A 26,810-nucleotide genomic window follows, 5' to 3' on the forward strand; every position below is an offset into this window, starting at 1 on the left:
ATTCCTGATTCCAATACTAAATTAAGAAGAAAGAAAACAGAACATTAATATGCAATTAAAGTGAGGCACGACTAGATCAAATTATTTATAATGATAATGTAGCATAGGATAAAAACAAAGAAGGTTACATGTAAATGTGAAGTTTCTATTATTTATCAAATAGTTTAGATATTACCTCTTGTTCTTAAGATATATAATTCGATCAAGCCATCTAAAATGATAAATTCTACCTCTTCTTCATGACGCATTATGATATTCCTACATCAATATCTTTCAACACATGCTCCATTTTTCAACTTTTAAAAGCCACATGTGACAAAAAGAATGTAATGGTTCTAATGCAACGTTTTTTTTATCTTCAAGTAGGTGTCTAATCAAAGGGAGATAATGATATATCAGCTACTGTTTTATGAAACTGTTGCAACAAATCAGAACTGAAATATTTTGTGTTGATATGTAATGAAAGAACGACCAGTGAGAACTATTCAACTATTATTAACGCATGATGTCGTAGTACCAATTATGTTGACCTTTCATAATTCTACTCATTTCAACACGTGTGTTATAGCTTTTTCAAAAACTTAAATTATTGTTTACATATGTGGTCGTTCCTATTGGACTTACAAAAAATAAGTTAAAAATGTAAGAGATATATTTGGCAGATTTTTTTGACTGTGTGATATTTTGTAAATGAGTAGGCATGAAATGTAATTAGCCTTCAACGATTTGTGTCAGTGCGATGTATGATCGGTCAAGACAAACGAAAAATAGCATTCTTTACAGATTGTTCAGATTTGGTGAAAATGGTGTCATTCCCATAAGAGTGACCAGCTTTCTCAACATCCCTGAAGGCGATACAGAGCGACATGGAAGAGTTTGGTTTTTTTTCTTTATCCTTACTTCTATGAAGAATTCGTACCTATCTGCATCATATCACCTATGTCAACAATTTCCCTCATCATTGACTTGCTTGAGTTAATCTAGGTAGATGTCGACAAAAAAAAAAAAAAAATTGTATCAATGGGAATTAGATAAAGTTTACTACAAGAAGTCATTCCAAATTCCTAACATTATTCAGATCAAAGTAACTGTTAGAAAAATGTGACAAATTTTTCAGCCACATTTTGATAGAAGGAATATTAGTTGAAATTGGTCATAATTTTTGGACAAAATAAAGATGGTCGGACAATTGTCCTATAATTATTTCAAAATTTTGGAAATATTTTTTGATAGATAATAAAGGGCGTCAGAAATTTGTTGGACCGACGAGTTATAGACTTTACAATTATCAATTAATGGTAGTACAACGCTTTTTAGATGTTATTAGAAATTGGTCGAAAATATAATTTATCAACTTGAAAAAGGTCAAGTCAACCACATTAAATTATTATCATCGAAAAATTCAAAAAAAACTAAATTAAAAACATAAACTTTTTTCAACTTTGGATAATCAGATTTTTAAATTCGAGCATTATAGAAATAGAGTCAAAACATGCCAACATGATAAGACAAATTACTAAAGCTTAGATGAGGGCTTTCACATTTCACATTCTTCACATTCTTCTTCTTCTTGTGAAACACATACAGAGATTGTCATCATTCCTCAGGCTTATGGTAAGCTACGATTTGATAAGTTTTATGTCAGTTTTGCGGTTATGAGAAACTAATGGAAAAGATGTTGTAGGCCTATTACTGGTCTTGATGGAGCATTTCTAAAGTAGGAGTTAAAAGGAGAGATATTAGCAGCTGTTGGAAGATATGCGGATAACCGGATATATCCTATAACATGGGCTATATTGAGAATAGAGGATAATGATTTATGGGGTTGGTTTGTTGACTAGCTGAAGCATGATCTGGGCTTAGGGTTAGACAATGGGTTTACCATCATTTTTGACAAGCAAAAATGATTGATAAAAGTTGTCACACACAATCTTCCAAATGCTGAGCATAGGCATTGTGCTAGGCACATATTTGTCAATTGGCAAAAAGTGTATCGGGAGAATGACTATGAACATTTTTTCTAGGCTGTTGCTTTTAGTGGCAATGAAGGTGACTATAACTACAATATGAGAGCATTGAAGAGTTATGATAAGGTAGCACATGAAGATTTGTTGAAAACAGAACCTAGGACTAGGTGTAGAGCTTTCTTCAATAGCAATGCAGTTTGTGAGGATGTTAACAACAACTTGTCAAAGAGTTTCAACAAAACAACCAAAAAGTCACGAAAGATGCCAATTATGGACATGCTTGAACATATCAGAAGACAGACCATGCAGCGTGTCTTAAAGAGGTATGAGAAAGCAAGTAAGTGTCATTCCAAGTTTGCACCACGGATAATGAAGTTATATTAGGCAAACCGCACATCTACAAAGTTATGCAAAGTTTTAAAAATTAGTGAGAATCTATATGAGGTACGAGAGGGCAAAGCAAGATTTGACGTGAATCTTAGTCAGTGTCATTATGGTTGTAACCAGTGGAACATCACATGAATTCCTTCTCATGAGCACAACCGTGATCCAGATGAATAAGAGTTTCTGATTTCATTTATTTTCTCTTTTATCTAATATGAGTGATGTGATTATGTGTTAACTCTACTCTACAATTGTATGTTTGGTTAGCTATGTGGATAAGCACCTCTTGACAAGTTGGTGGCAAAAAACTTACTCAGACAACGTTAAACCTATGAGGGGTGAAAGGATGTAGAAGTCACAACATAAAGAACCTATTTAGGTACCTGAAAAAAGGAAGCAAAGAGGAAGGCCAAAGAAGTATGATAGGATAAAGGAGCCTTATGAGTCGTCATAAAATCCAGACAAGCTAACAAGAGATGGAAGAACTATAACATGCTCCAATTGCAAGAGAACTGGACATAAATAAGGGTACATATGATAAACCAGATGTTCACACATACCCTCAAAAAAAAAGAGGGAGACCAAAGAAATTAATATATATTTAAATAATAATTATGTATTATTTTTTGAATGCTTTTTCAAAAAGAAAATTATTAAATAAATACATAAATAATTTCTGACTAAACTTTCCGACGAATTTTCGAGTAGGAAAACTTTTCTAACTTAAGTTTGTCAAAAATTTATCGGAAATATAAAAAATTGAAACTCATAATATCCGACAAATTTTCTGACCAATATTTTCGACCAAATAGTAAAATGTGCAGTGAACAAACATGTGTTCACCGGCTTCTTTACGACAAAGTTTCTGACAAAAATAAATAATCAGAATTTTTCCATGCTTTCCAAAGAATCATTCCGACGAAGTTGTGGTCGTCAGAAATTTTTTCTCTTTTTCCGATGTACTTTAGTCGGAAATGGTCATGTTCTATTTATAGTGATATGCCGCTTTCTCCTTTACTTTGGTCAGAGCCAGGAAGGAAAGAAACAACCGCGATAAAAACTAATGTAATTAACTTCATCTTCATGTCTTTTACCTTATTATTTCCTTCTATCAAATTCTAATCTTTTATTTTTGATTAGGAAATGTGAAAATATTGATTATTAATTGGATAGGGAAGATATATATATAGTAGTAATGTTTTGCAATAGGCAAAGTGTATATTATTTAGGTAGTGTTCGATCTTTTTGATTAATTGTTTAGTGCATTTCATATGTACATATGGCACATATTATTGGAATTAAACTATCAAAATTTGAAAGCAGTTTTTTCAATAAAAACTGCAAATAATGTTATAATTACATTTTGGATACGTGTAATAATAATTATATATACATGTAAATTGATGGATTTAATTATAAGAAAATAAAACTTATCAATTCAGATATATATATATATATATATATATATATATATGTATATACATTTTAGATATGTGTAATAATAATTTATGTAGAAGTTTGATCTGAAAAAATGAAATTCATTCTATGAAAATCTTCAAATATTTAATTGTAAATAAAAAATAAAATAAAAAAATAAATAATAATAATAATAATAATAATAATAATAAGTAAAATATCTGCAAATCTATTAAAAATAAAATTATGAGAAAATAATTTTCATACATATTTAGAGGTTGTGTAGTTAGGTTAGCCGGGTTTCGGTTTTAAATTGTGGTCAACCGGGGATGGGATTCTAGCTGAAAGTGTAAAATCGGTGCCTCTCAAACATTTAGAGAAGGATATTTTAATAATTGACGCATGTTTTCAAGATTTATGCACTTCTCATTAGATTCTAACTTTTTCATGACTTTTAGTTTTCTATTTTCAATTCAGTTTAAATTTGCTCGTTTGTTTCTAAGAATGATGTTTTTTTGTCTGTGTCGATTCTTGTTAAAACAAAAACTCACTTTTAAAAAAGTTTTATATATGTAATGTCTCCAAATTCAAACATATACCACACATATGGATGTACAATTCCCGTAAGGATCCATATATGAACCTTTTTACGAGAGAGTACGAACAAGGCCTTACCAAATATGTGAATTGCCACCAAACTTAAAGTTAACGTGTATTTCTAAAACAATATATATATATATATATTAATGAGAGAAATTCCCACACCGAAAGTTAGAAAAATTATCGAGTGATACATAAAGGTTTAGGGTCAATCCAACTCAAAACTAATTGGCAATAAGTGGATTGGCATTAACCCTTTATATTGATAATTTCTCCAACTTTTGATGTGAGACTTTCTCTCATTAACACTCCCCTCACGTTCATGCATGAACATCTGAAGTGTGAGCATGTGTAGGAACTACATCCACTGGGTGATGTGTGGCTTTTACTTCAATAGCATCCTCCCTCAGGTTAAAGCATGAACATTTGAAACATGGGCATATATGGGAACAACATCCACAAGGTGTCCCAACGATCAAGTGGCTCTGATACCAAAGGAAGGCTCGATTCTGTCAAGATAGCTAGAAAAGCATTAGCTTGAGCAGAAGTGATGGATTATGTCGAGGTTAATGGGTAGAAGAGCCATTATCTCGAAGGGACATAGTGGAGAAATATCTCACATTGAAAAGATGAAAAGGACTTGAGTAGTATATAAGGGACGTGGACTTCTCTACCCATTGCTAATTGGTTTTGAGTTTGAACCCCATGAAAGTTAACAAACACAAAACGAACACCATACTGAATTAAGTTACACCATCACATTATAGAGTCCCAATGATCAACATTATTACACATGATTTTGATAACTTCAGTTTTAACATTGATAATTATTTTCTAAACATTTAAAAATTTAACACCTAGGATAAGGCATACCACATGCTGCAAATACTTTTCTAGCTGGTTCAAGATACTTTTCAATCGATGGATTTTCCATGTAATCACATAGACAAGACTTTTGTATTTTTAAGTTTTTGCAACATTCCGCTGATGGTGGGATTGGGGTCTCTAACGCTGATAGGCATACTTGAAGATCTGTCACAATGCAAGCCACTTTTTTGTCTTCACTTAAAACTCTAAGTGCTTGGGTAGGAACTAGAACCGACAAGACAAAGGCGATGACCATTAATGTAGTGATGAACTTCATGTCTTATAACTTTAGCAGCTGCCACAATCAAACTCTAGTTCTTCGTCTTCTTCTTTTTTTTGCTTAGAAAACGTTTGAGATTTTGTTGAAAGATGGAAACGTTATATATATGGACTAATGTTTTTCAATAGGCAAGTGTACTTTAGGACGTAAATTTTATCTTTTTAATTAAAATTTTAGAGCATTTCACACCTATATGACACATTATCTATATTTTAATATTGTGGAAATACTTTAAAAAAATAACCTTACTCTTTGTAAGATATTATTAACCAATGCCATTAGAAAAATAATTTTAAAGATTAAATTAGTTTAGCTCATTAAGGATAAACAAGTCAATTTACTTAAGATCCATTTGTTTTTCTCAGGGGTTACGAAATCTATGCACATGTTGTTTTAGATTTTCTAATCAATATATATAATATTTTTAAGATTTCCTTAACAATTTACATAAGATTTTTAAGATTTACTTTTAACCATATACATAATCTAAACAAATTGATGGGGATTTGATTTACTTCCCCATCTATATTTATATGACACATTATATTTAATGTATTCTACATAATTTATATGAAACATTATCTATATTTTAATATTATGGAAGTACTTAAGAAAAAATAACCTTGCTCTTTATAAGATAATAGAACCATTGTCATTAGAAATATAATTTTAAAGATTAATCTAGTTTAGCTCAATAAGGATAAACAAGTCAATTTACATAACATCCATTTTTTTCTTGTGAGTTAAGAAATCTATGCACATGTTGTTTTAGATTTACTAATCAATATATATAATATTTTTAAGATTTTCTTAACAATTTATGAAGATTTTTAAGATTTCCTTTTAACCATATACATAATCTAAACAAATTGATGGGGATTTGATTTACTTCTTTTCAATTACTTTTTTATTTTTTGATTATTTGATAAATATTGATTGGTTAGTTAAGGCAATATTAGTAAAAACAATTTTCCTTAGTTTGTTTATCTTTAATGTTTTTGATTAAGTTGTAACTTGTAAATAAACCATTGAAATAAATATTCTGTTTTTTGTAAGATTTAATCAATGATTATATATATAAAAAATTAGTTTAATGATTGGTTTAGTTTTTTCTCTATTTGTTATATTTTATAAGTTGGTTAGAGATAAAATAGTAATTAGATTTTACCTTTTTAATTATCTACTTTTTGATAAATACTTATTGGTTAGTTGTATTCAATATTTGTAAAAATGATTTTACCTAAAATTCTGTTCTTTAATGTTTTATAATAAGTTGTAAATAAAATTTTTGAGTTATGTACTTAATTTTTTTTTAAAGATTTTATCAGGAAATATTTTAGCGATTGGTTTAATAGTCTTACTTTATTTATGTTAGAGAAAATATAATGATTTGATTTTATCTTTTTATAATTGTTCATGATAAATTAATGAGAATATTACGTGTTAAGGCACTTTTCTGAAAGTTTAGCCGTAATTAGGCACTTCACAATCATTAGACACTTTTTCTATGTGAATTGACATCACTACCCTCTAACTATCTCTCCCTTTTATCTTTTCGTTATCTCTCTTCTTTTAGAATACAAAAACATTTTTGGCCTCTCTTGTTCTTCATCTCTCTTTCTAGAATAAAAATTCAATTTTTTAGGACACTCTCAATATTCAAAATCAAAATCAAAACTGAATCTCTTAAGGTTTATCATCATCTTCCCTATCTCTCAACAATCTGTTGCTTCTCTTCTTCTTCCTCTCTCGAGATCTTTTTCAAATATATTCTCAAATCCACCTTTCTCCGCTGGATCTGATTCCAAAACATGTGAAAGTCTCTGGTCACAGAATTTCCGTCAGAAGTTTCCTCGAAAATTATAACAACACTATCGACATTCTCTCTTTCGATTTTGATTCCATGATCGTGAAGCCTCTCCCGAATTTCAACAACCGCATCAAAATTGTAACCATTTGGGCAAGTTACGTTTCTCTCTTTCTCTCGAAGTTCTAGACCCTATCTATTCGCCGCTCCAACAATCATACCTCCGTCAAGAGGACGTTATCCTCTCAAACGTGGATCTAGCTTTGATTCTCTTCACTTATATTTCGCATATTAGTTTGTTTTTTACAAAGGATTCGAGATAATTTTGGAAACCATGACCAATTAATCTGGTTAATCTTATTAAATGAACAAAATTAACCATACAATTACATCCACAAGGTTAATACATTCACATATTATACTATATAAACTCTACCATAAAACGTTGGATATGTGGACACACATCATAATGACAGTCAGTGTTGTGGACAACCTTTGCTAATTTTGGTTCATGAACTTTAGCTTCATGGATACAACGTGAGCCTTTGAGACCTTGTAGAGATCTTCAGTAATTTCAGTAAAATTAAAAGCTGGATTTAACAATTATAACCATCCACAAATGTGTGTATGTCTTGTTATAAGAATCTATCTTTGGATCCAATACAAAAATGTTGACAACTAATGTTTTCTCTTTTCTGTCTCTTACTAATCGTTTTATGTCGTCGTGTCAAAACAAGAAACTAACCAAAGACTAGAGAGAATGAGAGTGAAGGTTCTTTTTGTGCTTGTGTTAAAATGAGTGAGTGAAGCAAAACATTAAAGAGAAATGAGAGATGTAAGAGAAGTGAACCTCTAAAAGTTAAATAAAGGAAGAACCCTAAAAGCTCAACAATTTTTTATCGACGATTACTGTTCATGTCTAAATTTGTGCATTGATATGAAACGACATGTGAGTTACTAGGTGACCATTTGGACTTGATTTTTTGGACACTCGTCAATGTCCTCTATCCACCGCGTTTCAGCCACTGTTCTGTAGCCTTTGCAGCAAGTGTTCTGTAACCACCAATTAATATGGACATAATCTTAACAAAATCACTACATATAGCTTGTTTTTGGGATTGTTCACCTATTACTCAAACATGAAACGATTCACAAATCTCACTATAACAATCCATAATTCACAATCCATAATAAGCCATCCATAATGCACATACCAATAACAAAAGCAGACCGAGCTACAAACACACTTTTATCCACCAACAAAGATTTACCAAACAAATCCATCAACGTTCGATATATCAATTTGGGCTTCTCTATCAGTTTTCAAAGAAATTAAACCCATAACTTCAAAATTTTCAGAAAAAACATGATTAGCAAACTGTAAGAGCCTAATCCACTAATTGTTCGATTTAATCGCAAGTAAATTCACGATGAACAGGGATCTCTAATCTCTGTAACATCGTAATATCTAGAATTTCACGATGATATAAACAGAAGAAATTAGTAGAGACAATAACAAAGAAACTTATTGTTAGAGGATTCTGAGAATCGCAAGGATGATGATCATCTTCTTCATGGGTTTGTTGTCGTGGATCTCAAACTTGGAGATTATGAGGAGACGACAAATCGAAAGTTTATGAGGAGATTATTTATGGTATAATGAAGATTGGTGATTTCTTATTGAAATGAGAGAAAGTTAATGGGAACGACTATGATTTTGTAAAAAATATACAGAACGACAATGATTTTGAAAGAGAGAATTGAAAATGATGAAAAACAAAAGAATATGGAAGAGAGAGAGAGAGGTGATAAAAAGAGGATAATTCCTCACCCACACGATCTCATCAATAATGAGTTTAAAATTATTGCGTCATCACTACTTCAGGAGTAAATTGGTCCAATTTTCTCTCAAAAAGATGGCAAAGTGCCCACTCCCTCATAAGTGCCTCAAAAGGAATAATATTATCAAAAAGTGCCTAAACGTGTCACAATCCCAAAAAAGAGAATATTACACTCTAAGACACTTTTCTCAAACAATTTCCGAGATACGACACTTTCAAAACACAAGGCACTTCTAATATAAAAATTGTCCATTTTGCCCTCAAACCAATTTCGGTTTAATTCTCTAATTTTAATTTCTATACGAAAATCAATTTGTAAGAAACCTCTCTTTCTCACCCAATCCCCCACGACGACTTTACAATTTCTGTTTGTTTCCCTTTTCTAATAGATGGTTCATGCTTCTCTTTGGTGATTTCGCTTTCAAATAATCCCTTGGCATCTACGTAATTGTTGTTTTCTCACTTCTCAATGTCAATACACATCGATTTCTCCTCCCAATACCGTTTCAATTTCCTCGTACTACTCCCTTACGACTGACAATGATCAATCCTTCTTCCATTACTTCCACCATCTTCTTCGATTATGCGTGACGGCTCAACAATGCAGGTAAGTGCATGCCCAAATAATTTTATCCGATTTCATCTTCTGTTCTTGGTCATTAGCTGCGAATCTCATATTTGTTTACTCTCGGTGAGGACTCGTCCTCGATGCCTGTAACGTCTTTGAGATTGTTTCTCTTGTTTTGTTGTCGGATTTGCGTTTGTGGAACTCGATTCAGAAAGCTAATATGTCTCATGGGATATACGAGAATGCTTTTGAGCTTTACATAGGAATGCGTGAACGAGATCTCACAGAGTAATTGTCATGTCTTGATTAGATTTTGACTTTTCATTGCATGAATCTTAAGTCACTGTCCATTTATACATTGTTAAATGAAACAGTTGATCTTATATTCTCTTTGATTCAATTATGCAGATGATTCCTTGCACTACATTAAATTATATCACAAACGAACGTATTGTGCATCCATGAATTCAACTTAATTCAAATGATTGGTGACCATAGATGATAGAACAAACAAATATGGTTAGCTGGATGCTTACTTATTGATGTCATCCAAGAGAATCTGTCCATTCAGAAGCAAACATGGATATTGTGCTCATTCTATTCACTATATAAGTATATATGTTTCTTGTTATATTTAGGATTAGTATACAATTTTGGTTATAATGATGGGAGTTTCCATACACAAGTGAATAAATGGTCAAAGAAAAATGAACGATGATGTACTTTGAATTGGCGTTTGAATTGGTGATTATTGTTCATGTATAAACTTGTGTATTGAAATGAAACAACCCCGTAAGTCACTAGATGACCACATGGACTAGACCGCTTGAACAGTCATCAATGGACACCTGTGTCTTTGATTTGCTTTAAATATGTTTTATTCGTCGGTAAAATTACCATTTTTTGTATGAGTTTAGTGTTTGTTTTTACGGTTTCAGATTTAGTGGAGAAAGATTATGGGTTGAGGGTTTGGGTTTAATTTTAGGGTAAGTAAATTAGGATTTAGTGTAAACCGTTAAGGGTAGAGGGTTTACACACTTGTATGAACCATTTTTGAATATAATCATAAGAATATCACCATACGAATGATCCTATATTTTACAGCTCTTAGATTGAAATGTCTTAGCTGCACAAATAGATACACGAAAGATGAGTAACACCAAATCTAAACATTGTTCACCAAAATCAAATACAAGAACACTTCGTTAGTTGGAGAACATATATTCAAAGAGTAATGGACGGATTCCTATAGCTGACAGTCCGCAAGTACGTGTTCATATATGATATAGTGTAAAACATGACTGTGTATCCACCTAGCACCGAACAAATGGATATACATTTTTGTGTGTTTCTCGTAAACCTTTCTAGACATCCATGAGCCACCTTAATAGATCGGTGTTGCCAATCAGATCCCTAACCCAAGTCCCATGCACTAAATCGAAAAACAAATCCAATCAACAATCAAAAACACATATAATCGAGATCCAATTCCACAATAAGAATACAAACATCGTTTGAATTGGAGTTAGAGATGATTCATACCAGAGGACAGATCCATGACGAAGAGTTTCTGACGAGAAGAGATCGAACGGATTTCTAAGTGGAATCTTGTAATGCTAGGGTGTGTTTAGGAGAATATCACAATCTGAATGACGACCGACGACTAGAATCTCTTCTACTTCGCCATCATCATTGCTTACAGTGGAACCGTTTCTCTCCGGCGACGAGAAATCGCGACTGTTCACAACGAAGATGTTCTTGAGAATCGCGCTATTTTTCAGAACGGTGAACACAAGGATCGTCTTCTCTGGCAATCATTGCTCTTCCTCCATTAGTTTCTCTTCTTTGACATCCATGAATAAGTCTTAGATCGAACGATTGAGAGATTTTCGAAAATTGAAAACGAATAATATTTTTTTGACACGTTCAGTTAGTTTTATTAGATACCAAATCAAACAAAATCCCTAGAACCGGTTAATCAATTGATGGTTTAATGTGGGAAGGATAGAATTGTCCTTTTATCCTCCAAAAACAAAGGAAAGTGTCTCATCCCTGAAAAGTGCCTCAAACGGAATAAATTTTCCTAAAAGTGCCTATTAGTGGCACATTCCCTTAAAAAAACTTGCCAAAAACCAACGGTTATGATTTTATTAGATGATCGGATCAAAACTCGTTAAAACCGGATTAGGCAACCCCGGATTTTCAACTAAAATAATTTAAATGAGTTTTTATACCCTAAAACATTCGCCGAAATATTTGCAGTTGCATTATGACATAAATTCAACTGTAATGATTATTTACAATTAAATAATCAACGCAATTCACAAATCTACAATTTCATATGCAAAATAATATAATAAAAAATATTTCTAAAAACTTTACATTATTATAACTATATTAATTTTTTTAATAATATTCTCTACCACATAACTATAATTATTTTCTAAACAAAACTTAATCAAATTTAAAACAGAAACAAAAAATTATCATCGTATTATGAAAGATTCATTAAAATCGAGTACTATTCAACAACAACAACAATAATTTAACTAAATTAATATTTAACAAGAATAAGATATAAATTTAATTGTTTACTACAATAACATCACTCACGTTTTTTAAACATAAATTCACAAATACGAATCTGTAAAAAATCATTAATTCATGATGTAGCACGGGGGTAATATATATGAATCTAGTTATCTTATAATTTCAAAGAAATTTACATGTGTATACACATAAGATTTTGTTATTTTTAGTACATATCATTTTTCAAATTTTGATTTGAAAAGATGATGACTTGCTAAAAGCCACTCTGCTAAAGTTCCAAACCAGTCGTTATATTTTGTTGGTAAGACAAGAGATTGGTTCATATCACAGAGTGGGAGTCGGAGTCATGAAATGTCGTCTATGATGGGAAATACATTACTAGATTGCTTTTAGTCAAGATGGGCTGCCATATTATCATATTTCAATTAGTGAACTGCTAATTAACTCTTTCTTTTTATATGATAGTTGATATGTTTGTTTTTGTTCTTACTAAAAAAATATGTAAAAGAAAATGTTCATTTTAAAGAATCATCATCTGAATAGCCATTACATGACAAACTTCCAATAATGATAAAACATATCAAATATCATTTTGAGAATTATAACATTATGAACAATTAGGAAAAGGTATACCACAAGCCCTTATGACCCTTTTAGCATTTCCAATATATTGACTAATCGATGGACTTATCAAGTAAGCACACAAACATGATTGTTGTTCTTTTAACTTTTCACAACATTCTTCTGACGGTGGACTTCCTGTTATTATTTCCGGCTTGCAGACTTGAAATTTTGTGAAATCGCATGTCGCTTTCACTTCTTCCCCCAAAATCAACGTTTTGGTTAGAGTTACAGATGACAAGATGGAGACAATGAATACTAGTGTAATGAATCTCATGTCTTGTAACCTTCACGACTCCCTTCTATATAATTCTATTACGATTGCTTGAAAATGTTTGAGATTTTAATAATGAGATGTCGAGAAGGATGGTGAAGCTATATACAAAAGGTATTAATAGATGAAGTAATGTTTTGCTTTTCTTGTTAAGCAAATGTGTTTTTTAGCTAGTGTCTTTTGTTTTTATTTTACTTTACTAACTCTAGTGCATTTCAAATCTGTGATACAATTTTTTTTGATGAAAATGTGTAAAAAAGAGTATTAAGATTGTAACACATGTTAGCAATTCTTAAAAATACAATTCAATAAAGACATATATATATATATAATTATAATAAAATATCAAAACTTTTAAAACAAATCCATTTTTATTAATTTTTACTAATGTATATAGAAATATTATTTTAAAAAAAAAAATCAAAACTTTTGAAAATCTTCAAACATTAACTTTTATTATTAATTATAATTTTTAAGTTAATAAATAGAAAAATTAAAAATCTTGTCAAGGTTAATCCAATTACGGATTGAAAAAACCTGAAATCAAAATATGGTTCGTGACGAATGACAACTCATTGCCTTTAGTAAATGGGCTCACATGGGCCAATATAAACTGATGGGTATCGGATCCAATTAGGTAGAGCGTGAACAAGGTGTTGCAATTTTAACCTTAGCAAATTTTCTTGAGCTAAAACAATGTTTGAGATTTTTAATTGTGAGATCTCAATGAGGGTAAAGCTATATACACACTTTTTAGGCCGCGAATTTTGTTTGTGATTATATTGAATTGCATTTAATATTTATGTAACACATACTGTTTTCTTATTTTAAAAATGTTTTATTTGTCGGCACATATAAGTGGCATTGCATTAAAAATTTGATATGAATAGATGAAAACTTGCTAATTAAGAAGCACTCTATTGATCGATTTAAGGTTTTATTTGTGAGCATTACTTTTACGTAATTCACGACAAGACTGCTTCATTTGCAAAGGTAACGTGTCAATTCAGCTTAAAATATCTTTTTCATATTTTGTTAAGAAGAAGTTGCTATAATTTTTGGTAAAATTGTTAACATGTGACACAAACTAATTTTTCGTTTATATTTTTCGTTAAACTAATTGTTCAGGTTATTTTTCTATTTTCATTATTAGTCCCTGCACGTTTTAGGTCAATATATATAGTTTTAAAGGTCATTATTTACTTTTTACCAAGTCTTTTTCTAAGCCTCTTGAGAAGCAACTTGTTCCAAAGCACTTTCATAAGCTATGCATCCCCTGTTTTCAGAGTTTCATCAGAGATTTCAATAACATTGAAAAAATCTTTTCTAACTCTTTTCTCTATTAATCTGTTTATGCTTTCTTACTCATACATGTTGTTTGTTTCATCCTTCATGTCTGAGTAGTCTGCTTGTTAGGGTTAGGGTTTCTCATTAGGGATTCATATGATTAGTAGATTGCCCCCATCCTAGGTATAATCTGTAGGATTCTTCATCTTTGGTTGTTCTTAATGCTAGTTCTAAAGTAATTAACTAGAACTTGATCTTAGGTAATAGGTATACCCACCATAGGTACATGTTACTGGAACTACTATTTGATGAGCCAATGTTTATAGGCGTCTCGAATAAGATTGGTCTATCTACTTAGGTGAACTTATCAATTTCGTTTAGAATGCATGTTTAGGTATAGGATTTCACGGCACATCACCGAGAATCTTAGCTCTAGGCATAGTGAGTAGCACGGCAAATCACTGGTTACTCAATAATTACGGTTTGAGTTCAAGAACGGTTCGATAACAACCTGGCTATTTCTAGATCTACTAATCATCTGTTTCCTGATAATACCTTAACCTGATGTTTTATTATCTTGTTTTACAACCAACTAACCTTTTATTTGCTTACTCACTTTCTTTTTATTTTTTTTACTCATCTAGTTTAATCTTGATACTTTAGCTTATTGTGTGAACAAAAGAACTTTGTGGAATTCTACCCTTAAGTACTTTCGACGATCTCTTATTTGAGAGAGTGGTCTTAAGGCAATTTGAGCCATATCAATACCCTTACTTCCTATTTAAGAATTTTTAAAAATAAAAATAAAGAAAACATGTAGATATTCAAAAATGTAGTTGATATGTAAAAATAAATTGGTGATTTAGTTGAACAAGATGATTTTTTGATAGATAATGTTTTGTCTAAACTTGTTTGAAAACATTTTCCGTGTTCTACTAATATTTGAGTTTTTCTTTTAAACTGATATTTAGACTAGAGTTTGTTCTAACAAATTTAGAAAATCGGATAACAAATTTCTAAGACCTTTAAAACATGTATTCTATGCTTTTCTTCATGTTCAAATTTTTGTGTGAAAATGTATTCTACGATTTACTATATGTTCTTAAAATGTTAGAAAAACATTTTTTACTTTTAGAATTCATATTCAAAAGAATTTAGATTTTAGAATTCCAAAAAGTTTAGAATTTCTAGATATAGAAAGTGTATCATTGAAAAAGAAAACTAAATATTGATTAAATATTACGTTTATATAGTCTATTATTGGTTAAGATTACAATCTAAGGGGTTTAGAACCGGGAGGGTAAGTGCTCTGAAGCACTTCAATGCCTCTGTTTTTTTCGCCAGAGTTCAGAGATGAGTGTTATGTTTTTCATCACGATGTCGGTAATGAGAAAGAAAGAAAAAAACAGGTTTAAATTAAGGGTTTAGGAGAAGTCTCCATTTCAACTAGAGAGTTTGAAAACCCATAAATTTATCTGGTTTTTGTAAATAACTTAGGAAAATTATATTTTTTTTAGAAATTTGGTTAGTTAAATTTTTGAAAAATAGGGATAAAATAGTGGGTTTTATTATTAAAAACCCTATTTCACCAAATTCTTTATATGAAGGTATATATGGATATTTTATCCATAGAAATCTTTTTTATTTCCAAGTTCCCCAAACATATAGAATTAAATAAACTACATAACTATAATATACAAAAAAACAATGCAATTTACATTCATTGTAAATATTTAATTATCAATATGTTGGATTTTTACAAAACTAATTTATATATAATTTTGATATGAAACAATGTTTTTTTTTTTTTTTAAGAATCTACAAACTTTAATTTTATGTCAGTAAACGAAAAGAAGAAAAATATATGTAAAGGCTATTGGTTTAGGTTAACCGGACACAATGAGAATTTATTCCAGTCATGAACCTTCAAGTCACAAAAATTATTAGTCCCTGATTAATGTTACTTTACTTCATAAGTTTTGAATTCGAAAGCTTGATTTTCGATATTTAATCATGTACGCTTATGGTATTCGAAGTTTTGGATTTTGGCATACATTATACAAATCACAGACCCGTTTTTGCATCTAAAAGTTTTAGTTATGGATAGTCAGATTTGTTTCAGAATGAAATTTAAGAATTCTTTTTCATCTTTGTGTTGGTGGCTATTTTTTTTATCTATTGAATGTGTAGTTGACGATTGCTTTTTTCATGATATCTACGTATTTGATGCATTTGTTGAACAACAAACGAATACAGATAATTCTGCTACATGTCGAGGTTATAAGAAAATGAAGATTCTATTGAATCAGGTTAAATCATGACATCATATTAATAGACTCCAATGATCAACATTATTTTATATGATTTTTATAAATTTTACATTATTAATGACTATTTTATAAATATTTAACACTTCAACAATTAGGATAAGGTATTTTACAAGCCGCTAAGATTTGTTTAGCAGCTGTAATATATTGACTAAATTGTGGGTTTTGCAAGTAATCACAAAAACATGAATTTTGTTCTTTCAATTTTTCGCAACATTGAGTTGATGGTTGGCTTCCGTCTATCACCGATGGTAGGCATGGTTGCAATTCTGTCACGGTGCATGCCACTTTCTTCTCGCCCCACGAAACTTTAACAATCCCTCCATATATTGGAGCCACCAACGATAGAACAAAGAAAATGAATGCTAATGTTGTAAATTTCATGTATTCTAATATAATAAAAGACTCTTATCTAACTGTAGTTTTTTTTGTGCTTAGAAAATATATGTTTGAGATTTTGATGATAAGATGTTTTTGAGAAAGGTGAAGTATATAGATGGAGTAATGTTTTGCAATAAGCCAAATATAGGTAGTGTATTTTGTCTTTTGGATTAAATTTTAGTGCATTTCGTATCTATGTGACACATAATTATTTTCAATATAATTTATAAGTAATAAAAAATGTTTAAAACTTTTTTTAGTGTTAAATATTTTTCAATTAAACTAAATAATTATAATTAACTATCCAAATCTAAAAGCAAATCATTTACATAATTTGGAAATATTTGTTTATAAACCATCAATGCACACCTAATTTTGGATATGAGAAAAATGATTTGAAACTATCAATGATTAATTATAGATAAAAAGTAATTTTGTAAAGTGAGAAAACAAACTTATACAAACGAATAAAAATATCTGTAAATCAATTTTGTTGGGTTAGGGTTGACCGGTTGTTTGGGTTTAACCAGGATTCAGAGTCTGGGACTTGAAAACAAACTGGAGGCTAATTGGATTGTTCTTTAACCAATTGGGGAAGTAGAGGTGTAAGTGTTTAACAATGGTGCCTCTCAAACATTTGAAGAAGGAAAATCCAATCATCGACGCATGTTTTAGGATCTACACTACATCGTTATAAACATACTCTCTCCACTTGAGGCAAAGGGACGGATTCATTGCTTCAAGGTGGATTCCGTGAGGGTTAGTTTACAGAACTTGTAAGATGAACTTCGTGTTCTAGTAAAACACAAGTATGTCCCTGTTAGGCATTTCTTTATCCATGTCTTGTGTGGGGAAAAAAAATTCTTCATATATACTATTTTTCAAGCCTTACATACACATTGTGAATTGTTTCATTTCAAATTTTTAAGCTGCAGCCAAGAATGTAAAACATAGATTGTTCCTAGAGAAAAAAAGTTTTGTCTTTGCTTAGCCTTTTTGTACTCTCTTTTCATTGTGTGATTTCTTCTCAATGAAGAGTTTTGCATACAAGCTATTGCGAGTGTGGCTGAGTCTTGTATTTAGACACTAGTTTTGTTAGAGAATCATCTTGACAATAATTTTGCATGCAAACCAGCGGTGTTACTATCGGAAACCTACTTTTGGCATTCTCATCAGAACAATGGCGATTGAGAAAAATCTAGAAAAGCCAAAAAAATATTGTTTACAAATTTTGTAGGGTTTCCAATAGTAACACCGCTGGCTTGTTTTTCAATATGGACCAAGGTTAAATAAGTAATTGGAAACACCGGAGACACATTGTTGTATTACTGAAAATACTGAATTTCTCATCGATGATAGTTACTAAATGTTTATTGTTTGGTTCGCGTCCTATTCCTATCCAGCTAAAAATGAAAATTCAATTTTTTTTTGTTGGAATATTAATTTTGTTGAATGAATGATCATATATATTTTAAAACATTTTTGTGGTGTTAGCTTAAGAAGAGTTAAAATTTTTTAATGTTTTAGTTAATACAAATTATAAATAACACAACCAAAAAACATCTCGTGTAAAATAGAAGTTTCGTGTAACTATCGACTGCTACTACGATGCCATAGTCATGCTAATCATATGCAATGCGTCAAAAAATGACCTTACCAAAAGGTTATGCATACGCACAAAAATGAACCAGGAGAAGTTGGACTAGATATAAAAAAATATCGATGGAAAAAGATTGGAAGAGGTAATAACGGATTATGCAAAGGAGAAACAATCAAAACAAAGAGTTATGTTCGAGAAAAAGCTACAAGTCATCATCGAGAAGGTAATCAATAATTATCAAGGAGATTACTAAAGGCTATTGAGAATGTCATTACTTGTCGAGAATCTTTGTAGGATTGACAAAGAAGTAATAAGTACTAACGTTAATATCTTTTTTTTTTTATAATTTTGAGAAATAAGGAGAGTATATCAAGATAAAACAGACCATCTGTTTTTAGCTTAAATTAGATGAATTAGGACTAAGCAAAAAACCTGGGATCGATTATCCGAACTGAAACAGATCAAAAAAATTAGACCGAAAACCAAACCTGAACTCGAAGATTTTTTTTATTTGATTTTAAATTCCTCTATCCGAAAAACCCGAATCCAAACATGATCCGAACCTGAATCTAAATACCCAAATATTTTATTTAAAATCTAAATTTTACGTAAAACCCCAAATTTTACCCAAAAAATCGGGTATCAATCCCAAAAAAGGGCTTAAAAATTCATACCCAAACCGATATTTTGGATTTATTCTATTAAATCCGACCCGACCCGCTTCTCTGAATGACCACCTTTAATATTTTGATGAACTTATTTTGCTTTATAAAAAAAAAAGGAAAAAAAGAGTACGTCAAAAACTCAAAGAAGAGAAAATGACGAATCTTTTTCTTAAAGATGAGGCAATTGTATCAAGATACGAGGACGAGGTTGGTTTGTTTAACATTATCCCAAACAAAGTTTACGGCCAAACCCGTCACTGCCACGTGTCATCCGGATCTCCTTTTGGCTTCGTCTGAAGACGTTCGATGCTCACCGGTCGCGTCTTTATCCTCTCATCATCATCCTCGAAACGTGCAACACACAAAAAATTGACTATAAAAGATTGCAAATTTCTCTCTAAATATCTGATTCAAACGCATTTGGTAGGCTGAGAGAAAGAAAGAAAAAGATAAAGATGGATCACGCAGCAGATGCTCACCGTACGGATTTGATGACCATTACAAGATTCGTGTTGAATGAACAATCAAAGTATCCAGAATCTCGTGGTGATTTCACCATTTTGCTTAGTCACATCGTTTTGGGTTGCAAATTCGTTTGCAGTGCTGTTAATAAGGTAAAAAGTTTCGATCTTTAGATGATTTTTTGGGTCAGTGCTTTAAAAAAAGATGTCGCTTTCGATTTATGTTGGGTAAAAGGTTTGATTTTTATGGGTTGTTGATGAATGATGATCTGGAAATTCTCTTTTTCTAGATATGTGGAGTTGTCTCAATCGTCTTTAGTGTTATTTAGGATGGCCCATTGAGAAAGTTGTAATCTTTATGGTTGTTTGTTGCAGGCTGGTTTGGCTAAGTTAATTGGACTTGCAGGGGAAACAAACATTCAGGCAAGTTTTGTGTGTTTCTTCTTCTTGTTATTTTGGTGTCTCTGAGATTCCATTTTTTGTGGTATTAGGGTGAAGAGCAAAAGAAACTTGATGTGCTCTCTAATGATGTCTTTGTCAACGCTTTGGTTAGCAGTGGTAGAACTGTAAGTGTTTATGAAGTTGAAATGATATAGGGATGTTTTCATTTTGTGTCTCCTCACTGTTTTTGGCTATTGAAACTTTGTGGTAGTCTGTTCTTGTCTCGGAGGAAGATGAGGAAGCTACGTTTGTGGAGCCATCCAAGCGTGGAAAGTAAGTTTAGAAGTGATCTCTCATTGATTTAGCTTATGAAAATGTTATTGTTTAGCGTAATCTGATTATTTTTTGTTACCTATAGGTACTGTGTTGTTTTTGATCCGCTTGATGGATCTTCAAACATTGACTGTGGTGTTTCCATTGGCACAGTATGTTTCATTATCTAACCCAAGTTTTCCTTTTTTTTAACATTGAAAGAGGGCTTGGATAGTGAATCATGTGAAAAAGTTTGTCGTTTTGTGTTTGGTTTCATTGTGTGTAGATTTTTGGAATTTACACGTTGGACCACACTGATGAGCCAACCACTGCAGATGTTCTGAAACCTGGGAATGAAATGGTGGCTGCAGGTTATTGTATGTACGGAAGCTCCTGCATGGTACTGAAAATGAGATTCCCAAAGGCAACATTAGTATCAATTACTCTGATTAGTTGTTTCCAACATTGTTAGTTTAATGTGATCAACTCTCGCAGCTTGTGTTGAGCACTGGAACCGGTGTCCACGGATTTACACTGGACCCATCTCTAGGAGAGTTCATTCTAACTCACCCGGACATTAAGGTAATGGGAACTAGTCAACATAATGTTACTCCCTTTTTGTGAGTTTCTCAAGGTTCATTAGATCTTCTTGTGTACAGATTCCAAATAAGGGAAACATTTATTCGGTGAATGAAGGCAATGCGCAGAACTGGGATGGTCCAACTACAAAGTATGTAGAGAAAGTGATTAAATCTGATTCAAGTCTAGCTTGCTTGATATATTCATGGTTTTCGTTTTCGGTTTCGGTTTCGGTGTAGGTATGTAGAGAAATGCAAGTTTCCTAAAGATGGTTCTCCTGCAAAGTCTCTGAGATACGTAGGAAGGTATTATATAAGATCCTTTATCTATTTTAAAGCTCTGTCATAGTAAATAGCATATGCTTTGGTCCCTTTTTGGTTCATTTCATTTTGTTAACAGTATGGTAGCTGATGTTCATCGTACACTACTTTATGGAGGAATCTTCTTGTACCCGGCTGACAAGAAAAGCCCCAATGGAAAATTGCGGTAAGCTTAGGATAAAGCTAGTTCAAATACATAACCACTAAAAGGTTGTTCTGGTTTTGAGATCGATAAACCGTTAACCCCCCGCAGAAAACTTAACACTGTTTTGGCTTATATATGTGGACAGTGTCTTGTATGAAGTTTTCCCGATGTCGTTTTTGATGGAGCAAGCCGGAGGTCAGGCCTTTACGGGAAAGAAAAGGGTATACATTTTCCTCTATACCCTGATTTTATTGTCACTTGACAGAAATTTAAAGATTTTCTATACGGTTTACGTTTCCTGATGCAGGCGCTAGACCTTGTCCCGGAGAAGATCCATGAGCGTTCTCCGATATTTCTTGGTAGCTACGATGATGTAGAAGAGATTAAAGCTCTCTATGCTGAGGAGGAAAAGAAGAACTAAGCTTCTCATTCTTCTTTTATTCTCTTACTGTCTCTGTCTCTCTTATTTCTATATACAGTATCTTCTTCTGATGAGAAGAACAATATAACTCATTTACAAAAGGAAGATCTTTCTTTATCATTAAATGCACATAAAAATCTTCTTTCTTTCATATCTTCAATTTGTCTTCAGCTAATTCTAACATCCAATTTTAGATCATTCCAAGCTTGTCTTTTGATTATTGATCCCACTTTAGCACTTTATGTCACAAAGAAAGAAAGAACTTTATTTCAAGTTTTTTAAAAAGCTTCTATTGATTTATCAGAAGAAAAGCAGAGATGAATGAAGCCTTATTAAAGGAGGTCACTATTGAGGAAATACGTGAAGCGCTTTTCTCCATAGGAGCAACACGAGCACCAGGGATGGTTTTAACGCTGCCTTTTTCCAACGCTATTATGAGATAGTGGGAGAAACGATAGTCTCAAAGGTCAAAAACATTTTTGCAACTTAGTAATGCAAAAAGGGTGGAATCATACAAATCTCTGTTCTCCATAGCTGTCGATCTTACTCTCACGTAGTTTCCTTGTTTGAAGGTAAGATTAAGAGCTGGGAATGGGCAGTTGAGAGGATGAAAAGTTTACATGTACAGAAAGTGACTTTTGGGGCCAATACAATGGAGATAATCAAAGTCCTTCATAAACCAAAGGACTGTCCATCACTTGTAAGTCATATTTTCCCACTGTTATCTATGGCTGATGGGATGGAAGATTGGTTCATTTTATTTGAACCTAATGGGTGTAATTAGGGGGCCTATAAAATAGCTAGAAGTGTTACTTCTGATATAAGAGTGAACTCTTATGTGGCTCAAAGTTACCCTAGGTGGATGAAAGCTTTTTTAATTTAGGAGAAAAGTATTGCCGATGGTTTTAGGTACTTATTTTCATTATAGGTTTTTATTTCTAGGGGATTTATAATTGTAGATTTTCTTATTTTTCTATTGAGTTAATTCGGTTTTAGGACCTTCCTATATTTTATATATCTCAGCTATTATCTTGTTAGCTGTAATGTTGGAATTGTGAATCCTAGATTAAATCCTGCAACAAGAAAAGCTTCATGAGAAGAAGAGAAGAATAGAGAAGAAGCTTCAAGCGTAAAGAAGGAGCAAAATGAAGAAGAAGATGTCGTGACAAGAAGTCAACGAAACATGAAGAGGAAGGAACAAAGTCAACAGAATAGATGTTGGGCATTGTGTTTTGTTGTAATGGGTTGCAGATGAATTAGGCCCAAGTATGTTTAGTTAATGAGTGTTGTGTTCTTAGTCTAAGATAGAGTCTAAGATGTTGTGTAAGAGTGAATTAAGGAGTTGGGAGTTCCAACATAGTAGAGTGGCTGATGTAAGTTTTAGGTCTATGATGTGGTCTAGAGTCTAAGTATGTGTAGTGTAGCAAGTGGAGCAAAACCACTGTATGTATGTGTGTCTTTGTGTTGTGTAAGATTATCAAGTTTATTAACAATGTATACATTGAAGTGTTTAAACGTGTTCTTGTATTTTTTTGTTTTAACAAGAACACAAACAGAGGTTGTGAGCAAAACAGAGAGTTTGTGGTGAGCATTACAACATGTAAATATCTTTAAGGGATTACTTTGAAAAGATAGAAAAAATAAAAGGTTTAGTTTCTCTAGACTTAAGCGGTGGGTTTTATGCTTTATACTCAAATTTTCTTGGGTTGAGTCATTAACTTTTGATTATTTTATAATTAAGGTTATTCCCTTTCCCTTAATCGGTAACTAGTAGGGTTTCTTTCTTTTACTTCTGTAACTTTTAGCTTTCATCATTTCAACAAAAAAAAGATTAAAAAAAAAAACACAAACCAAAAGATGAGTGATGAATTATGGAATGACATCCAACATATGGAATTGGGTCGTGAACTCTTTATTCCATATCATGCTTATGCTGGAGCTTTTGCTTCTAATAGATTAAGTCATCTTGGAAGAATTCTTAATCCTCAAACTCAAAGTGTTGAAAGAGCTATACTGGAGTTACCTTATCAGTGGGGCCTAGGTTCTCAAGTTCATGGACATATCCTTGATGACAGGTGCTTTCAATTTCGTTTTCGTTCTGAGGCATACCTACTTAATGTCCTAAGGAGAGCGCCATGGGTGTATAATGAATGGTTTACTTCAGAGATGGGAAGATTTTGCTACAGAGGATATTCTTACTTATATAGACTATAATTTCAAATTAGAGGAATACATTCACCTTATGTATCAGAGAGGACAATTGAGTTCATTGCAAGTACTTTAGGTGAGGTTGTGGCTATGGATTTCAATGAAGAAACTACAACGCAGATTACCTTCATTCGAGTCAAGGTTAGAATTGATTTTATTGAGCCACTACGTTTCTTTAGAAGAGTGCGCTTTGAATCTCGAGAAGGGGCCATGAACGGTTTTAATTATGAAAAACTCCAACAAGTTTGCACTAATTGTTGCCGTGTAAATCATCAAGTCAGCCATTGTCCGTAATTAGTGCATCATGAGGATTTAGATGATGAATCAGAAGTGATGGTAATTCCAGAGAGGCATGATGGTGAAGGCTCCAACAGCCTCAATCGATGGGATCAAGAGATTAACTCACAAAATTCTAATATCTCAACGTATTCACCTCTGCATGATTTTCCTGTTGTAAGCTGGAATTTTTATACTGCAGGCAACCTACCTCATCGATTCTCATCATCTTCAAACTCATCTACTCCTATAGCTTCAGCTAGTTTTCTTGCAGCTTCAGGATGGAGACCTACAACTAGACCTACCTATGAATTTGGTGAGAGTTCCAAGCGAAAGAAAGGAAAGCAAGTGTGGGAAGATCCTGAACGCAACATCCGACAGAGACGTATGGAACTGGGGATAAGGTTTTATCTGGTGGATGGTGAGGCTCCTTAAATTCTTACATGAAGGGCTTAATATTAGAGTAGAATCGGTTTTATCTACTCTAATGATACTTGTTTATGGGAATCAAGGTTTCAGTAAGTTACTTTAGGTAATAAAGATCCACTTTAAACAATAGGGTGGAGTTGTTACAAAAAATTTTGAAGGACGAAGATGGTTATAAGATGACAAAGGAAGATTTGTATAGCAGCTTTATGATCTTCCATGACTACATTTTTTGACTTGTATATTACTCATAACTCTTATGGTGAGAAGATGGTGTGTTCGAAGGATCCGGAATCAAGCAAATGGTGAATGGTTATTGACACCAGTTATGTCTGAAGACTAAGACGCATCTTTTATTTTCATCAGTTATTAATAGTTACAGCTGTTGTAATATTACTTGGGTTGTTTTTAAGGTTCCGGTTGATGTAAAGAGTACTATGTTTCTCCAAAATGGTTCTCCATTATTGGAAGATGCTTTTAATGTCATATATAAAAATGGTTTTGCGTGAAAAAGAAAGAAAAAAACATATTAGAAACTGTTTTCTTCTCCCTCTCCTTTTGACGACAAAGAAGCGACTTTACAAAACTTTTTCTCTTTGGTTTCACAGTCGTCGACATTTTTCGATGGATTCTTTATATTTCTTAGTTAATTTTTTCCTTCTGTTTCTAATAATTATGATGGGAAGAATCCTCTCTAACCAAATTTTGTCTAGATCTATTTTTCATTTTGGATGGTGATGGCTTTTGTGGTCATGTTTACAACAGAGTCAAATAATTGCAAAATTCAAGTGAAGCCATTACTAGAATTCAAATAAGAGGATTCCAGCCCACCAATATCTTTCGTCACATATCATGTCAATTCGATTGAATCGTGAGTTATTGTCAATTATAATATTTGTTTATGGTGATCTTTTTCATCAGCGTCATCTCCGGTTCTCGACCGATAAATCTACTCCTGATCAATGCATGGTTTGCAGAAATCATTTGGGTATTTGATTCGGGGATCAATAGACAAATATTTTTGATCGAAGGAATTGGCCTCTATGATGACTTCTTTTTTCTAAGGATACGATCGAATAATGGTGACATTCTTTTTGTGCCACATTTGAAATGAATAAGTTTTATGGAAAAGAAAATCATGGTTACTAATCTACGACGATGGATATGGCGTTACAAAAGACATGATCGAGGACCATTTCAAACAACATATAAGTGTGTTTGTTTAATCAATGTGATACAAAAAACATTTGGGAATTTCATCTATAAGATGTTAGCATTTCACGAATATATAAAGAGAAAATTTTACAGATTTCATATGTTGCGTGTAAAACTTTTTTTTGGGAAACAGGATTACTTTAATTTTTGAAATAATTACTAGGATAGAACACAATTGTATGTTTATTCCTAAAATATAACACATCTTTTTTTTATTACTCACATGTTTTCAATACTTGTGTAATTACAGTTAACACCCTTGATTAGTTTTAATTAAATATTATTATTAAATTTGTTTTTAATTAAAAATAAATTAAAAACAATGATTATCCATGTCACCAATCCATGTCATTTACCCTGATCCACGTCATCCGAAACCAAAAATTCTCCTAAAACTTCCAGTTTCTCATTTTTTCAGCATGTTTCACTGTTCATCCGCGCAAAAAAAAAAAAAAAAAAAACGTCGCACTCTTCTATCGTTCAGTCGACGGAACCCTAATTTTGTCGCCGTTCTCTACTTATCTCGTCTCTTTCGGCCGAAACTCCTTCGGTGGTGTCGAATTTCAAATCATCAAAAATCAAAACTCAAATCAAAGAGATCTATGGTATTTTATATGATTCGTTACAGGTT

General features: G+C 32.1%; 5 protein-coding genes, 3 long non-coding RNA genes and 2 pseudogenes across 10 annotated transcripts; 6 read left to right on the top strand and 4 right to left on the bottom strand.

Annotated features, from left to right (window-relative positions):
- Nucleotides 1-2,066: 2,066 nt before the first annotated feature.
- AT1G43660 lies at nucleotides 2,067-2,351 on the top strand (annotated as a pseudogene; the record flags this gene model as incomplete). Its single annotated transcript has 1 exon — nucleotides 2,067-2,351.
- Nucleotides 2,352-4,687: 2,336 nt separating this feature from the next.
- On the bottom strand, nucleotides 4,688-5,511 carry AT1G43665 (Bifunctional inhibitor/lipid-transfer protein/seed storage 2S albumin superfamily protein; the record flags this gene model as incomplete). Its single annotated transcript, NM_148534.1, has 2 exons — nucleotides 4,688-4,772; nucleotides 5,225-5,511. 2 exons carry the CDS (start codon nucleotides 5,509-5,511, stop codon nucleotides 4,688-4,690), a joined length of 372 nt encoding a protein of 123 aa, NP_683375.1.
- A 7,267-nt stretch (nucleotides 5,512-12,778) lies between these two features.
- AT1G43666 (Bifunctional inhibitor/lipid-transfer protein/seed storage 2S albumin superfamily protein) lies at nucleotides 12,779-13,441 on the bottom strand. Its single transcript, NM_202239.2, has one exon. It carries the CDS (start codon nucleotides 13,176-13,178, stop codon nucleotides 12,888-12,890), a length of 291 nt encoding a protein of 96 aa, NP_973968.1. The 5' UTR covers nucleotides 13,179-13,441; the 3' UTR covers nucleotides 12,779-12,887.
- Nucleotides 13,442-16,762: 3,321 nt separating this feature from the next.
- On the bottom strand, nucleotides 16,763-17,272 carry AT1G43667 (Bifunctional inhibitor/lipid-transfer protein/seed storage 2S albumin superfamily protein). The gene has a single exon (NM_179438.2). The coding sequence runs from the start codon at nucleotides 17,171-17,173 to the stop codon at nucleotides 16,877-16,879; it is 297 nt and encodes a 98-aa protein (NP_849769.1). The 5' UTR covers nucleotides 17,174-17,272; the 3' UTR covers nucleotides 16,763-16,876.
- A 448-nt stretch (nucleotides 17,273-17,720) lies between these two features.
- On the top strand, nucleotides 17,721-18,028 carry AT1G07183. Its single transcript, NR_139207.1, has one exon. It is a non-coding gene; the product is annotated as an other RNA (long non-coding RNA).
- Nucleotides 18,029-19,004: 976 nt separating this feature from the next.
- FBP (Inositol monophosphatase family protein) lies at nucleotides 19,005-22,207 on the top strand. Its single transcript, NM_103492.5, has 12 exons — nucleotides 19,005-20,049; nucleotides 20,272-20,319; nucleotides 20,388-20,462; nucleotides 20,549-20,610; nucleotides 20,696-20,762; nucleotides 20,876-20,989; nucleotides 21,085-21,171; nucleotides 21,249-21,319; nucleotides 21,408-21,473; nucleotides 21,568-21,654; nucleotides 21,779-21,854; nucleotides 21,941-22,207. Exons 1-12 carry the CDS (start codon nucleotides 19,891-19,893, stop codon nucleotides 22,052-22,054), a joined length of 1,026 nt encoding a protein of 341 aa, NP_175032.1. The 5' UTR covers nucleotides 19,005-19,890; the 3' UTR covers nucleotides 22,055-22,207.
- Nucleotides 22,208-22,578: 371 nt separating this feature from the next.
- AT1G43675 lies at nucleotides 22,579-22,955 on the top strand (annotated as a pseudogene; the record flags this gene model as incomplete). Its single annotated transcript has 1 exon — nucleotides 22,579-22,955.
- Nucleotides 22,956-22,988: 33 nt separating this feature from the next.
- AT1G07187 lies at nucleotides 22,989-23,690 on the bottom strand. The gene has a single exon (NR_139208.1). It is a non-coding gene; the product is annotated as an other RNA (long non-coding RNA).
- Nucleotides 23,691-23,911: 221 nt separating this feature from the next.
- Nucleotides 23,912-25,050, top strand: AT1G43680 (nucleic acid-binding/zinc ion-binding protein; the record flags this gene model as incomplete). Its single annotated transcript, NM_103493.2, has 3 exons — nucleotides 23,912-24,129; nucleotides 24,280-24,403; nucleotides 24,572-25,050. 3 exons carry the CDS (start codon nucleotides 23,912-23,914, stop codon nucleotides 24,971-24,973), a joined length of 744 nt encoding a protein of 247 aa, NP_175033.1. The 3' UTR covers nucleotides 24,974-25,050.
- A 699-nt stretch (nucleotides 25,051-25,749) lies between these two features.
- Nucleotides 25,750-26,020, top strand: AT1G07193. Its single transcript, NR_139209.1, has one exon. It is a non-coding gene; the product is annotated as an other RNA (long non-coding RNA).
- The last annotated feature ends 790 nt before the right edge of the window (nucleotides 26,021-26,810 follow it).

Source organism: Arabidopsis thaliana (assembly GCF_000001735.4).
Source record: "Arabidopsis thaliana chromosome 1 sequence".
Lineage (NCBI taxonomy): Eukaryota > Viridiplantae > Streptophyta > Magnoliopsida > Brassicales > Brassicaceae > Arabidopsis > Arabidopsis thaliana.

What these genes read in the sequence shown, in the direction of transcription:
- FBP (NM_103492.5), top strand. Translation starts at nt 19,891, where the DNA reads ATGGATCACGCAGCAGATGCTCACCGTACGGATTTGATGACCATTACA. An exon ending in CAGGGGAAACAAACATTCAG is followed by an intron (nt 20,320 to 20,387) that starts GCAAGTTTTGTG and finishes TTGTGGTATTAG; the next exon opens with GGTGAAGAGCAAAAGAAACT. An exon ending in GTGGTGTTTCCATTGGCACA is followed by an intron (nt 20,763 to 20,875) that starts GTATGTTTCATT and finishes CATTGTGTGTAG; the next exon opens with ATTTTTGGAATTTACACGTT.
- AT1G43666 (NM_202239.2), bottom strand. Translation starts at nt 13,178, where the DNA reads ATGAGATTCATTACACTAGTATTCATTGTCTCCATCTTGTCATCTGTA.
- AT1G43667 (NM_179438.2), bottom strand. Translation starts at nt 17,173, where the DNA reads ATGAAATTTACAACATTAGCATTCATTTTCTTTGTTCTATCGTTGGTG.